This window comes from Prunus mume, linkage group LG1 (genome assembly GCF_029339155.1).
Source record: "Prunus mume cultivar Tortuosa linkage group LG1, ASM2933915v1, whole genome shotgun sequence".
In the NCBI taxonomy this organism is placed as follows: Eukaryota; Viridiplantae; Streptophyta; class Magnoliopsida; order Rosales; family Rosaceae; genus Prunus; species Prunus mume.
The window spans coordinates 17887740-17902832 of NC_142698.1; the positions used below are offsets into that span (position 1 = coordinate 17887740).

At 36.5% G+C, this 15093-nt stretch overlaps 3 protein-coding genes across 8 annotated transcripts; 2 read left to right on the forward strand and 1 right to left on the reverse strand.

Annotated features, from left to right (window-relative positions):
* Positions 1–2200: 2200 nt before the first annotated feature.
* On the reverse strand, positions 2201–6957 carry LOC103344609 (uncharacterized). Of its 6 annotated transcripts, none has more exons than XM_089043379.1 (4): positions 6772–6957; positions 6574–6621; positions 5129–5965; positions 2201–4516 (listed from the first exon to the last, which is right to left on the reverse strand). In XM_089043379.1, the coding sequence occupies exons 2-4, from the start codon at positions 6577–6579 to the stop codon at positions 2516–2518; spliced, it is 2844 nt and encodes a 947-aa protein (XP_088899505.1). In that variant the 5' UTR covers positions 6580–6621; positions 6772–6957; the 3' UTR covers positions 2201–2515. The 6 variants fall into 6 exon arrangements, with proteins under 6 accessions (XP_088899505.1, XP_016648958.2, XP_016648960.2 ...); XM_016793472.2 differs by having other exon boundaries at positions 6565–6676; positions 6772–6928; XM_016793474.2 differs by having other exon boundaries at positions 6574–6676; positions 6772–6912.
* Positions 6958–8204: 1247 nt separating this feature from the next.
* LOC103344579 (S-adenosyl-L-methionine-dependent methyltransferase) lies at positions 8205–11431 on the forward strand. The gene is made up of 2 exons (XM_008248177.3): positions 8205–8981; positions 9557–11431. Exon 2 carries the CDS (start codon positions 9634–9636, stop codon positions 11035–11037), a length of 1404 nt encoding a protein of 467 aa, XP_008246399.2. The 5' UTR covers positions 8205–8981; positions 9557–9633; the 3' UTR covers positions 11038–11431.
* Positions 11432–13984: 2553 nt separating this feature from the next.
* LOC103344608 (nuclear transcription factor Y subunit B-4) lies at positions 13985–14800 on the forward strand. The gene has a single exon (XM_008248220.2). It carries the CDS (start codon positions 14079–14081, stop codon positions 14613–14615), a length of 537 nt encoding a protein of 178 aa, XP_008246442.2. The 5' UTR covers positions 13985–14078; the 3' UTR covers positions 14616–14800.
* The last annotated feature ends 293 nt before the right edge of the window (positions 14801–15093 follow it).

A 15093-nucleotide genomic window follows, 5' to 3' on the forward strand; every position in this document is an offset into this window, starting at 1 on the left:
TGGACACAAACAAATAAGATAATTATAAGCTACGTAGACGATCCAATCAGCCAATGAGAAACAAATTAAAAAGACAGAAGCTACGATAATCAGACATGGCTGAGATTTAAAATATTGGTAAGAAATAATAATAAGATACAGCAATCACAAAACGTCATGTAGTTTGTAGTCTTCTTGCTCTCCGCTGCTTTACATATGCATTACTTCTTCTGAGAAATCAAGAAATGATTGGGGATCGTCAACTATTCATGACGTTAAGCAATAAGATAAAGCAATATAAAGTTTGTAGTCGAAAGAAAACAAAGGCAATGACCCAAGAGAAATTAATATCTATATTTGTCCAACTCATAAAAACAGTCTTAGGTTAAGTCGGTTGGCCAAGATGGTGTTTCCGTAACCTTACATCCGAGTTCGATCCCTCTTCCTGTACGCTGGAGAATATCAATTTGGCAATGACCCAAGTGGAGGCAAGGCAAGATGCATTTACCTCAGTTAAACATATCCATCGCGCCTCTGTCAAGATTGATCCGCAATCATTTAGGCAAAAGGTAGAATAGTTGAATAGTATAGGTACGTAATTTACCAAAATCCAAAAGCAAAAAGGTCAATTGTTAATCATGATTAATGGCTACTATATAGCTAGTAAAAAGTAAAAATAATTGAGAAAAGACTACTCCTGGCTATTAGATTAACATTTCTTCATCTACTAATTAAAGTGATTAATCATACTGATTGTGCACTCACATAAGCATTTGAAATTGTCACCGCCATTTCTAATATAATTTGAAACCCCAGTTTTTCCGGAGCTCAGCAATAATTTGAAAAGCGAAAGAGGCTTTTTCTGCTATTGCGATCGAGACAATAGTTGGAAAGCTACTTTCAAAACAGAACCCAAGATTTTGTTGTCTCACTAAGGGATGAATTAGAAAGTGGCCTGTGTCATCAAAAGACCAAAAGGTTTTCATCTATCAGTGTATATATATAGAAGAATGGTTGGTATAAATAGAGACTTGATTTGTTACGATAATCAGCTACATAGAGAATAATGCTTATTCTTACCAAACAACACTTTCATAGTTATATGTTATCAAACTGTACGAGAGAGACTTATGTCGTTGAAAACAAAGCGGTCGATGCTAAGAGAACCAAACGAGACTATATTCGAGAGAAAATCAGCGTCACGCGATTTATAATTAATTACAGTGCAATGTGAAAACAAAGACAATTACCACGTATATGATAAATACATTTTCTAGGACAAATGAATTGGTGACCGACAACTAATGGGAAAAAACAGGTCACGAGTCTATTTGCGAGATCTGAATCAAATACTAACATTGACATATTTGCCAACAACAAACCTATGAACATTAATGCATGGTTGGATTATTATCATTATATAGTAACATGGGCCCAAAGCGAGGTTACTTGCAAGAATTACAATGGATGTCATTTGTCAATCACTCTGATTCTCAATCCTAGTCCTCCTCCCCTCCTCCTGATCTTTCGAGGAAAATGTTGACATTTTGTTCTTAGCTTGAGGAAACGTCCAATTTTGACATGTCCCAGAAATTTCAGATTCCAAATCTTGATAGTGACTGATTTTTATTTTTATTTTTCAATTCCCTGATCATGAATTAAACTGTTTTATCTTGTTTACTTCTCTTGGCGCCAAAGATGTCCATTTGGCGCCAAAAGGTATGGGCAAAGATGAAGATGCCTCCATTCCTTTATAACCTTTCCCAGGGAAAAAAAATCATCACGCATGATTATGGGAAAGTTCCCAGGAAAAAGGGTAATTATGATCGTCAACGATGGTCAATGGGTCAACTCAAGAGGCCCATATTTGAAAGCCTATCTAAAATATGAAGCCCTAAACATTCAAGTCCCGACAAGACCAAATCCTTTTTGAAGCCCTAGCGAGGCCCATTTTTAAAAGCCTATCTAAAATTTGAAGCCCTAAACATTCAAGTCCCCAGAAGACGAAAGCCTTTTTGAAATCAAAGTCCAAAAAGACTACTCGTCAAAAACATCCAAGTCATGAAAGCAAATGCAAAACCAACTTGCAGTCACGAATCACAAATGTTCAGCAAGATAGTAGAAACCAAGTTATAAGGAACAACATAACATAACATCACAGAACTTTCTATCAATTATATTAAAAAAACAAAAAAACACTGGCTATGCTTAAAAACACTTCTGAAATAAGTAGAACTTTCTATCATTTGTTCGAATTCATGTTCAAGCATTGAAGCAGAATGTCCACTGAGAAGATGATAAGCTTTTTAAGAGATCACAAGAAAGTACAGATAAATTAATCATGTTAGACTTATATTAACCTTATAAACTCACTAACTAAACAGTGTGTAAGAAACTTGAATATCAAGTGACCCATTGAAACAGTCATACATAGCCATCAAAAGTGCTGTCAAATTCCCCTAGTTTAATAATTTATCCTTGGATTAATTCTTCAAAAATCCAGAACTGCCAGTTGACAAGAGTCTTCTAAACATTCTTAGTAGCTAGTGAGCCACTTTTCTCCAATTTGATCAAGAGGTTTGCTAACCGTCTCTTTGTTAACATTAAAAGCTTCATTCACCTCTTTTTCTTCCTTTGAAGCCACAACTCCACTAACAGTATCAGCATGACTTGAAGTTACTTTGACTCTGCTGCGGGCCTTGCGGGAGGATCTTGAGGGTGGCTTTTCCTTGATGGGGACTTCTGTCCCTTTTTTTCTCCTTTTAACACTGAAGAAACCGTCTGCAAGAGCTTCCAATGCTCTGGTGGTTGGTGGTCGGTTTCTTGTGCTTTGCCTCCTAGAATTCATGTTAGAGGCACCCAAGGCGTCATCATCGACATGCTTCATTCCACTAGATGAAAGGCATGGACTGTCTGCATTTGTTTCCTGGCTGACCACAACAAAGTTTTCACTGTTTCTACTGTCCATCGAATCCTGAGGTAGGTTCAGGTTAGATGATTCTGGGGTTTGATGTTTCTCATTTTCCCCATGAGACATGTGCACACCAGAAGAATTCCCTCTGAGAGTTCCCAAACTGCTTTCCTTCACTGGAGCTAGAGAAGTAATTGATGATTCTTTTTGTTGGGGACCCACTAGAGAAACAACAAGCTCGACTCCATCTAGTGAATTCAATGTGCCATGGGATTCTGACTCCAAATCTTCTGAGCAATTTTTAATAAGGCAACTTGTCTCTGCCTTAACACAAGCAGTTAATCTTCGCCGTTTGAGAGGACCTATAGAATTTGAATGGCTATATTTCGCTCTCCGCTTGAATTGATGCAATGCAGTCTTCCTTGGCTGCTTGTTATCAGACATCCTAGTTTCCTTATCCAGTTGGCTCTCCAGTTTTTCTGCAGTATCTGTGTTATTTATGGTTGCCATTTGGTTTGTACCATCAATAACAGTTGTATCAGTACGGCAGTTGGAGCTGAAGTTATTCACTTCATCATTCAACGAAATATCAGTAGCATCAGGCATATGCTTGCCCAGTAAATCCTTAGAGTTTCCTTCAGCTTCTCGCAAAAGACCAGTCGACTTAGAAACACTTGTAACTACAGCTGGTGAGCATCTCAGTTCTCTCACTTTTGATGATTTTCCGCCATGGACTAGACTGGTGTCAACAACTGTGAACCTCCTCTGATTCAAGTGCTTGGCCATATTGGTTTTAGGGCTCAATCGCATTTCAGCAGTATCATTCTCATACTCATTCAGTTTGTTCTCACAAGCGTCCACTTCATTTTCATTTGAGCAATTGGTTTGTGTTGAATTAATTTCGAATTCAACTGGTGAGTATCTCAGTTGCACTATACCGCATGATTTGCCTCCATGGACCAAACTGGTATCAACAACAGTAAACTTCATATGGTTTGGATTGCTAGTAGCAACCCTGGGTTTGAGGTAGCAATGCCGTCGATAATTAGATTGATCATCCTGGTCTGATGTCGCCTCCGGAACCCACCCACCTTCTTCATTCCAGCTCCCAACAGGACCTTCTTCAGCTTCAAGCCGAAGAAGTTCAGGTTCAGATGCCACTTTGCTCAGAACATCACTAACAGAATCAAAATAGTGCTCTCCCTTTATTAATTTTTTTCTTGAGAACTTCTTTATGCCAGGCATAAGAAAAACCAGAGAATGTTTGAAACTGACATAACCGTGATTCTTAGGTTGCTCAGAGTGCCATCCATTTGCTAGCAAACGGGGCCAAACAGCCTCCCAAAAAATATCATTACATCGAGCTTTGCTCAACCGAAAGCCTCCAGTCAAGCACTTCATTATTTCACTGAATGTAAGAGAACTAAAAGCTTTGCCAGTAGGTAATTTTGGACAAACTGGAAAATCTTGATTGTTCTTTCCAGGTTCCATGGCAAAGCCTGTGAGATCTTCTTTCCCTTTCCCAATTCCTATAGTTTCCACAAGTACATGAATGCCAACAGTAGACTTTAAAAGGGAGACATATTCTTCAAGTGAAGTTTTTCCCTCTGCAAATGACTTATAGCCCTGCTAACGGATCACATGGGAGATAAGTGAGAATTATAACATTTACCCATCAAATAGATAAAAGTATATTTAACAACGTGCATACAAGCTTTCTATAAGACAATCAGACTACAAAGAAATCCATTTCTAAATCTGAGTTAAGAATATGTTATAGGTGAATCAACCTTTTCCCAACCAAGCCATGAAATACTACGCATCTGACTTGCAACAACAGAAATTCAACATTATTTTTAAAATTCAGCAAATCGTCAACTGTTGATTCTTTTGCTATAAAACAACTCTCCTATCGCCATTTAAAGAGCAAGTCAAAGTGAATAAACAGTAAGCAAGAAGGATCCAATGGAGTGGTGAACCCATGGGAGTATAAAATGGTATTAACATGTATTCAGTTCACTGTCAAACAGCATATATTTATTCTGGCATATACTGCATGGTAACAAGGTTTCATTTTTGACCTCATTGCAAGATGGAAAAAGAAATGGTGAAATAATTTCAGTGTGACACAACGAGTATACATACACTCCATTTAATTACTGATCCAATAAGTTATATTCCAGGAAATAAAATAAAATTCTCAGATAAGTACTTAAACAGCAGTGAATCATAAAGTACCTCTGATAAAGTCTTTTGAAATTCCTCTGCAACATGAGGAACCAAACGAGATAACAATTCTCGTTGCCTCCACCCTGTAAAAATTTTCTCTCCAGTAATACATTTCTTTCTTCTAATTTTCCGACACTCTGACCATCTGCGGTGTGATTCGGACCTATAAAACTTCCCATAATAAAATGACAGTATTTCTCCCATGTCTTTGTGCTCTATGAATCTCTGCACCTGATAAAAATTCTTCCCAAAAATGTATAAGCCCAGAAGAAAACCATCCACTTCAGCATCACTCCAAGTGCTTCTTGATGAATCAGGAACTGGATAACAGCATTTGCTTCTAATCGACTGATTCGAATCCTCTTCAACCAACCTTGGTCCTAGATTTTCTGCCCTTGATTCTTCTCCCTGGGCCAACCCAAATTCCAAGGGTTCAACTTTGAGTTCTGAACTTTTCTTCTTTATTCTAGTATGATTCTTTTTGCTGTTTCTAGTTTCCTGGGACCTCTTTGCATTAACTGCATCATCAGGGTTAGTTAGAGATTCCAGCCCCTTATCTTCAATGTTCTTAACTTCATCAGACCATATAATTGGGACAGGTAAACCGACTAGAAAGTCATGGGAAACATCAACAACTTTTGAATCAGCAGGATTGGTCAAAAGCTTAAGCTTCTCAGCTTCTACATTCATGAGAGGAATTTCCACCTGGTACTTATCACCAACTCGGGGACTCACCTGCCGTTCTCCAAACACATTGCTTATACCAGGAGTGCCTGGATAAAATAAATGCTTAATAGATGTCTCTTTGATGCAATCACCAACATGATCTGGCTGAGCTGATTCCATCTGCCAAAGTTTGAAGAAACATAAGAAAAAACACTTAGGAATGGAAAAGAATTTAAACCTTCACCATATTGCGTGGGTTTCAATAGGCATTAGCGCCAAAGCAGTATAATGATAAACGAAACCCAGATACAGATATCTAGGACAAAGAAGAAACGACCCCCAATGAAAAAAACATATGAGAGCATAGAATTTCAAGATCACCAAACCAAAATCAGATAACCAACCTAGATCTATATTGATATAAGATACAACACCAAATGCTATCAACCATGTCAAAACAATAAACAGAACAGAACGCTGTGTCACAAAAACAAAAGCAAAAGAAATAGCTAACGCAATTACAACAAAACCAAGACAGAAAAGCTTATGCAATTACAACAAAACCAAGAGAATATGCGATTACAAATATAAAGCCAAAGTAATAGCCAGACCAAACCTTTCAGAGCCCAAACTCCTATTCAAATTCTCAAACTAACCCATAAAATTTAGCTCGTATCAAACTTCAGAAAAAATGCAAACAATATAAGAACAATGTATAGAGTTGCCTCATAAGCGTTAAACATGGTATGCAAAAGAGTATTGAGAGAGAAAATTCAGACCTGACTAACCTCCATGGAAGAGCTTCAATGTCAAGAACCCACGTGAGAGAACCAAGCCTGGGCAAATGGGTTTTCGTGTTAAGCTTTGATTCACATCTATTACCAACCTTCACTATGTATGAAACACATCGAAACCAAGTAAAGCAATAAATAACAAGAACCAAACACAAACTGAGAGAAGGAAAGAGAGAGAGAGAGAGAGAGTACCTGGTTCAAAAGAGTTAAACTTTCATATGGCTGTGCAAGGGTGAATTCACGGGCTCAAAGGGAAGGACAGAGAAGTAAGAATGAGAAAAATCAAAGTGTCTTTGCATACAGAGGAAGGCTAGGAGAGGAAGAGAATATGTTGTCTCGTGTCAACAGAGTTTAGTACAAGAGAAAAATGGCATCACATAGAAACTTTTCGTGAAAATAAAAATAATAAAAATACTACAAACACAAAGCCACAGCACATAGAGTTGAGTTGGATAGGTTTATTGCGAATGACCATCGTCTATTGGTGTCTAACCTTTACATAGTCATGCCAGATCTAAATTTAAATTTAATGGACAATATTCGCCGAATACAAAATTTAAATAAGTTGTTTGCGAATTACTGTAAATAAGAAAAACTTTACCAATGACTCGTTACTTTAACTTGAGTATTTAATGGGATTGATTGAAACTCATATGTAATTATGATTATTTTCTTATACGAAATTAAATAATTAGAACTGTTTTTGTATCTTCATGCATACTCAAATCACATTAGAACATACATAGTAGAGGAGGAGTATGAAGTACCTTTCGACGACCCTAGGTCAATCTTATGATAATGCTCATTTAGCAAGTGGAAGTGTGAAATGAAGAAGGGATGGAGGTGCGTGTTACTGAAAATATTTGGATACTAGTAACAAAATTTTCACTTTAAATAGATAAGGGTAAAAATGGAGCGATGTTACATGCAAAAAATAGTCGATCAAGGACTATGATGTGTTGGCATTGCATGTTACTTTTTTATTGTGAAAAGTTGACACGTTCGTGGACCACAAATACCATCTTAGCATCTAATCCTCCCTAATAAATCATGTTCCCTCACTTCAACACAACATGGAGAAGGTTATCAAGATAATTCTCTTTGTTCTAAACAGTCACAAAATTTTCATAGTTGATGTGACCATCACAAAGAGCAAAGAGATAGATAATATATTTTAATCGCATAAATAAGTTTGATATAGCATGAATAGGTAGTGAATTCTTATCCATACACAATTCTAGCTAATTAATAGTGTGATATACAACTTTGTAGCATAATATACAACTTTGTAGCATAATACACGACATTGTTTGCAAAGAGAATATTACATTGTTTTCAATCTATTTTCAAACAGTGTATTTATCAAAAATAACAAAAAAAATATAAACGTAGATTAAGTTTATTCATCAAGATGTATGTCGATCAATTCATTGTATATTAGAATAGTTTAAAATACCGTAATGTTAAAAAATAATGAAAAGAAATTATTGGTCTGAAACTTTGAAAGATAACCCCACCCCTAATTGATCATAGATAGATATGTTACAATATATAAAAATTCTCCCCCTAATTGATTAGGTTTATTTGTGTAGATCTGTTTAAGTTATGTTGCTTGGGGTCTTTCCCCCCCAGTTCACCCCAAAAAAAAAAAAAAAAAAAAATCTCAAATATCAACCCGTTGCGTTGTAACGGTGTCGTTTAGTTCACATAACACGAAAACTTCGGTACCGGTGTTATAGTTTGGTCGCACGACCTCTCCAATGATGCCGGTCTCCGTAAACGGCAGTTTCTGCGAGCAAACGACGTCTTCTAACTCTCCTCTCCCTCATTTCGCGGTTCTTGTCCTCCTCCATGGAAATGGAACCGATCCTAATCTCCTTTTCCAAATGGATTATCGGGTTGACCCGATCCACCACTTTCCAACTTTCTAATTTTTGGTCGAATTCCACCATCCGACTGGTCACCGCCGTGATTTGAGCTTCATACTGAGAAATTCAACGCCTTTAAAAATATTGAACAAAAACTTGTGCAAAAGATTGATTATTTAATTGCATAATATTGACTTTCCATCTGGACATTCGTGCTTCGGAGCCTGTTGAGTAAGAAATGTGCTTGCTTATTGAATTAAATAATCTTAAGTGGATGGATTTTTTGAACTTTGTGTAAGTTGGTAAGCTTAAGAAATACGAATTTACAGCCCTGGAAGCTCAAGTGGGAAGTGCATCAGAGAGAAAGAGTTCGGAGTATTTTTGAAGTATTACTGCAAGATTCAATCTTTCATTTATTTATTTATCTGGGTTCTTTGTGGGAGAGAGTTTGGAATATATATGTTAAGTTTGTGCAAAGGAAGATCGATTTGGCTTCAGTTGGATGCATGTTCCTGCAGCTTCTTCTTTATCCGGGTATGTTTTCAGTTCTGGTTGAATTAGCTTGTTTTCAGCTTCATTTCTGTATCTTTCTTTTGTTAGATGTTGTTTGGCAGCTGGAAAAGAAATGAAATTCTAAGTCTTTTAAATTGTGTTTGATGTTTTGGTTTTTGAGAATGAAATGATAGAATTAGAGCTATTCAAATGGTGGTAATGGCAATTGGTTCCTTCCTGCAGTTTTAGCAAGAGCTTTTATTTTCCTTGGTTTAAGATTTTTTGAGAGAGAATTTTAGGTATGCTTTTGCTGATTGTGAGAGAGTTATTAATTTTGCTGAAATCTAAGTTGCAAAAGCTTGACTCTGATTCATGTTGTATGATATATCATATACCCATTTCTGCGCTATTTGAGTTTCAGCTTCACCCTGAATTTTGGGTTTTCTATGTTCTGATTTTTAAATTTGTCAAGACAGAAATGCTTGACTTACTGAATCATGTATCCCTTTTGAGTATGAACTGTATGATAACTTGGTGCAGAGGCTTGTGGTGAATTTTAGTTATTAAGTTCAGATCATTTCATAATCACTATGATTTGGTTTTTTCTTTTTGACTAGGTTGATGAACTGAGAAAAGAAAGGATCAGATTGGTGTTTGGTTAGAAGGAAAGCTGAAGTGTTGTATTTTAATAAGGATGGGGAGGTCATGCCAACCCAAATGTAGGCTGGGTAGATTAATGAGTTGGCTTCAGATTGTATTGGGAGGCCTTGTTATAATTTTCAGCATATGTAGTCTCTTCAAGTTCTACTCTGCAGGGATTTTCTTGCACAACGAGGACATATGCCGACAATTTTATGGCGTCAAAGAGGCATACGAAGGGTTCGACCTAAAAGCTTTGTCTGATCGAGTAGGGGAAGTGCTAAGTAGACTGGAAAGCTTACAAGAAAAGCTTGAATCAGCTGTGCAGCAAATGGAGAAGAACAAAGTAGACTTGCATACAACTAATATTACAAAATTGGAGTACAAGAAGTATCTGGAGGAGGAAGTAATCAGGCCTCTTTATAGTGCTCACATTTCTCTGAGACTGATTCGGTTACCTAAGCCCGAAGGTATTAGAAACTCTTCGATGAAAGAGGAGCCTTTGATTAACACTTTTGAGATTGAAGAGATAAGGAAGTATATAACACCAAAGCAGAGTAGAGTTGGGAAGATTACTATATATGGTACAGAGAGGATATTCAATACAATTGGACATGCCTGTGTGTTATACAAGAAAGAGCTGGAAGAGTACATGAGCTATGACATTGGGTCTTATTGTAAAGACGATTGGAACTTAGCACAGAAGCTGATGCTTAATGGTTGTGATCCTTTGCCCCGAAGGCGGTGCTTGACAAGGGCCTCCATGGTTTACCAGAAGCCTTACCCAATCAATGAGTCTCTGTGGAGATTGCCAGATGATAGAAATGTGAGGTGGAGCAAATATCTGTGCAGGAACTTTAAGTGCTTGATGGGCAATAACAGGAGGGGTTATTCTAAGTGTGTCGGGTGTTTTGAAATGGAGAAGGAAAAACTTAAATGGGTTACAAACAGCTCCCTTCCCATTGATTTTCTGATCAATGATGTGTTGGCTATTAAGCCGGGGGAGATAAGGATTGGTCTTGACTTTGGTATTGGTACAGGAACCTTTGCTGCAAGGATGAGGGAACATAATGTTACAATAGTCTCTACTGCTCTTAACCTTGGAGCTCCTTTCAATGAGATGATTGCACTGAGAGGTTTGATCCCATTGCACCTAACATTGAATCAACGGCTACCATTCTTTGATAACATAATGGACATGATTCATACCACTGGGTTTCTGGATGGCTGGATTGACCTGCAATTGCTGGATTTTATCCTGTTCGATTGGGATCGAATTCTGAGGCCGGGCGGGTTGTTATGGATTGACCGGTTCTTCTGTCAAAGAAAGGATTTGGATGTCTTCATGTACATGTTTCTGCAGCTGAGATACAAGAAGCACAAGTGGGCTATTTCTCCTAAATCAAAGGATGAGGTCTACTTTTCTGCACTGTTGGAGAAACCTCCAAGAGCAATATGATCATATTGTAAGAAACTTTCTTCTTCTTGGAATGTCACACTTACCTATAGTTTACTAACATACATGTTTGGAAGGCTCCAAAGGCTCCAATCACATTTGGTGGTACTGAGAGTAGCTTTTCACTTAAATGTGACTGTCTTTGTTTTCCTGATCCACTTTTGGCTAAGAACTTAAATTATGATTTGATGACATCTCCACCTAAATGGCCATATGCCCACAAACACATTTTCATTTAATTTTCATATTCTACTTTATAAAGTTTGAATACTTTAGAGATTTACAGGGGTTTCCTTGCAATTAATGTGTAAATCAGAGCTAGCTCTCAACTGTTGAACTTGAGATGTTCATGAATAATTTTATTTGTTATACTTTAAATGGATATTTATCGATACTATTCCTTAAATTGAAGAAATGTCAATTATGTTGTTCACTCATATTATAACACGCATTGTATGAACTATTCCAAGTTACCCCTTTAAACGAAGCATCCAACAGAGTCTATCAATATTGGTCTTTGCTTTTTTGTTTTGGGCCTTTGGAGCTGGTATGTGTTACGTTTGAGGCCTTCAACTAATTTTGGCAACAAAAGAAAGAAAAAAGATAAGGCTTTCAATTTTCAAGCACTAATATCACCTATCAACCTGTCAATGAGAATTTTATTTTATTTTTTCAAACCAAAACTTGATCATATAGAGAATAAAAGGAATCAAAGCAAAGTTGGACATGGCCTACAAAAAGAGGGAAAAGTACACAATGTGTTTTGTTCTCTTAATTAAGGTCCTCAAAAGAGTTCCAAGTATATAGGATTTTGCAGGATCAATCCTGTAAAAATTTATCATGGGTTTGTGCCAATTTGCATTTGTTTATTACCATATCATTTTTTGATACGGCCCAAAATGTTGATGGTGCACTATCTTTAACCTAATAATTAATTGTCCAAAGCCTAGATTGTTTAATAATGGAAGAACATTTGTACATCTTGGTTTATATTTTATTCTAGCATATATACTTTATAGACCTAAACCATGCTCTTATTTATATAAACAAAATGTTGAAAGCAAGCTATCATATCAATAAGGCCCAACATTATTCTCTCACTATAGATTAGGTTTGCACTATTAAATTATTCTCTTATTAATGGCTCGTTTTGGAGTGATTTGGATAAGTCATAATCACTTTTGGGGAGAAGCACCTCCTATGTGCTTCTCCATATAATCATTTTAAGTGATTATAAGCAAAAACACATCCTATATGCTTCTCCATAAAATCACTTAAAACCACTTAAATTGATTGTATGGAGAAGTGATTCTCCATATAGAAGTGTTTTTCGGCCTCTATATCCAAAAGGATAATGTTTCCTTCTTGCCTATAAGGAGGAACTCCTCCTTGCCTGCTGATGTGGCTCAGCCACAATCCAACACGTGTCTCTCTTGTTAAGAATAATTAAAGTGAAAAATAAATGCACCTTTGAGAATAAAGAAGAAAAGAAAAAAAAAGAACAAGCGTTAGTTTGTGGTTGAGTCACATTAGTAGGTAAGGAGGAGTTCCTCCTTATGGGCAAGGAGGGAAACATTATCCTATCCAAAATCACTCCCAAAGATCCTAAAAGTTAATGATTAAGGGTTAATCATTATATAATTGCATAAATTAAAAGTATGTCCTCCTCTAAAATAAGTCATATATTGGCCCTCATATGCTAAAATGGGGAAAGGAACAATGAATTGTTGTCTTTTGCACCCCCATTATGGTTAAGCACAATACAAAATGTAAAAGTAAGCATGTTTGTGGATGGTTTGCTAATAAATCCGTACTTGATATTGGGTTTTGAATTCAAACTTCCATATTAGCTACTACTTTTCTTTCACATTAGCTACTCCTTCACTGTCCTCACTACTGTTTATGTCTACATAATTAGTGCTGTGTGGTCCTTCCTATTTCTTATAGGATCCGAGCAAATATTTGTTTAGTTGGTTGGTGGAAATGGAGTCTTTTTTAGGAAGCTTTTGGAGGAGTTTCGATCTGTAAATGCTTCATTTAGCTTACAAAATTCTTTGATTAATTATAGTCAAATGAAACCACATAAGACCGAATACTTATCAATACATGCATATAATAATGTTTGTAAGAATATATATTAAATTAATCTTTATATCTAATTAAGGATTACTCCAAAACCAAAATGTTATTAGTCTGCTGATTAGAGATTAATTTAGGGCCTCGTTAGGTCTTATTAGCATCTTATCTTATCTGTAAAGCAAGCTGAACATACGTTCACTTCACAGGTTAAAGGAAATGCTTTGCCTGCTTGTCACCAATTTGAGTAACAAACTCATAGTAATTAAACCTAATGAATGAGCTAATCAAACACTAAAAGGTTACTAATCAGTTCTTTTTAGGTAGTTTTTGGTTGGATCCATCCTTGAACATGAGACGTGCACAAATGTCATCCACTCATCTGAATACGGTACGAACTACGAGACACTTTAGGCTTAATTAATCCAGATTATTGTTAAGAGGTTTCGTGGGGACCATTGTTCTCTACAAATGGCTTTAGCCTTTCTACTGTTTACATTAAATTTTTTATCAATATCATCTAATACGTATTTCTTTTGAATGTAATTAATTGCTAATTAGGTCAATTTAACTACTTGAAAAGCTTTAGGCCATGTTAAACTCTAATTTGACTATCATAATTTTGGACCAGTTGGATTCGATATTGACTATTTTAATTCATATATCTTGGCTGCATCGATTTTATTAGTGAAAATCATAACATGTCACCATTTATAAAATCACATTTCTTTTCTTCTTAATTAATTATTTATTTATAATACTAGGTAGGGTACAATCAAGACTAAATCACTTGACACAGTTAATCTATACTAAACATCATGACTTGTGGCATCCACCCATACGTATATGCACACACATACATAAGCATCTATAAAGACGCGCAAGTGTGCGTTCTGATTCAGAGCAACGTGTCGGTGTCAAAAAAGATCAATCTTTACTCCAAAATCAAGTTGTGTGGATCGACCAATATGGTAGATGAACAAGATGGGTTGCTGCCAATTGCAAACGTGGGTCGCATCATGAAGCAAATTCTTCCCCAAAGAGCCAAAATTTCCAAGGAAGCCAAACAAAGAATGCAAGAGTGTGCAACTGAGTTTCTAAGTTTTGTGACGGCTGAGGCGTCTGACAAGTGTCACAAGGAGAATCGCAAGACCGTGAATGGAGATGACATCTGTTGGGCTCTGAGTGCTCTAGGTTTTGATAACTATGCCCAGGCTACTATAAGGTACTTGCATAAATATAGGGAAGCTGAGAGAGACAAAGCTGCCGCAAATGCCAACAACAACAACCAAAACAAAGCAGCAGATATTATTATCATGAGCAGGGGCCAAGATATGAGCGATATCGGAGATCGAGCAGCAAGTATCTACATGGCAAGTGAACAAGGCTTGCAGGTAGGGGAGCAAACCCAAACTCCAGATTTGGAGTTTCGGATGCTTGAGAAAGGTGACGGCACCAAGCCATCTGTTGATCAAGAGCATAATTTGTTATCAAATAATGTTTGATATGAACTTAGTTACTTGCTAGTCTGAGGTGAAGTTGTTCTCTCTCCTCAATATTTCATGCTTTCTTTGATTTCCTTGTGTATTTTCCGTTTTATGAGAAGAACGCGTGTATATACTAATTGTGTTTTAATTATTAGCTGGTATTATGGGTTTATAATTAATTAACATCACAGATGGGTTTTACAGATCATAATGTTAAATCATAATGACATGCACAACCAATCTGAAGGAGATCTTCGAACTCTATTTTCTCTTCAGAGATTTTCCCAGATATAATTTAGACAAAAAGATCTGAAAATTTAAAGTAGCTGAAATCTTTTTTTTTCTTTTTCCGGTTCTTGATCCGAGCATTAATATTCATCTCCCATGTCTTTCTGGGGAAATCACAGAAGTGCAACAACAGAGAATACGTATGTGATATATAGCCTTAGCCAGCAGCTTTCCAACAGTTTTTAGCAACCATAATGCTGCTTGGACA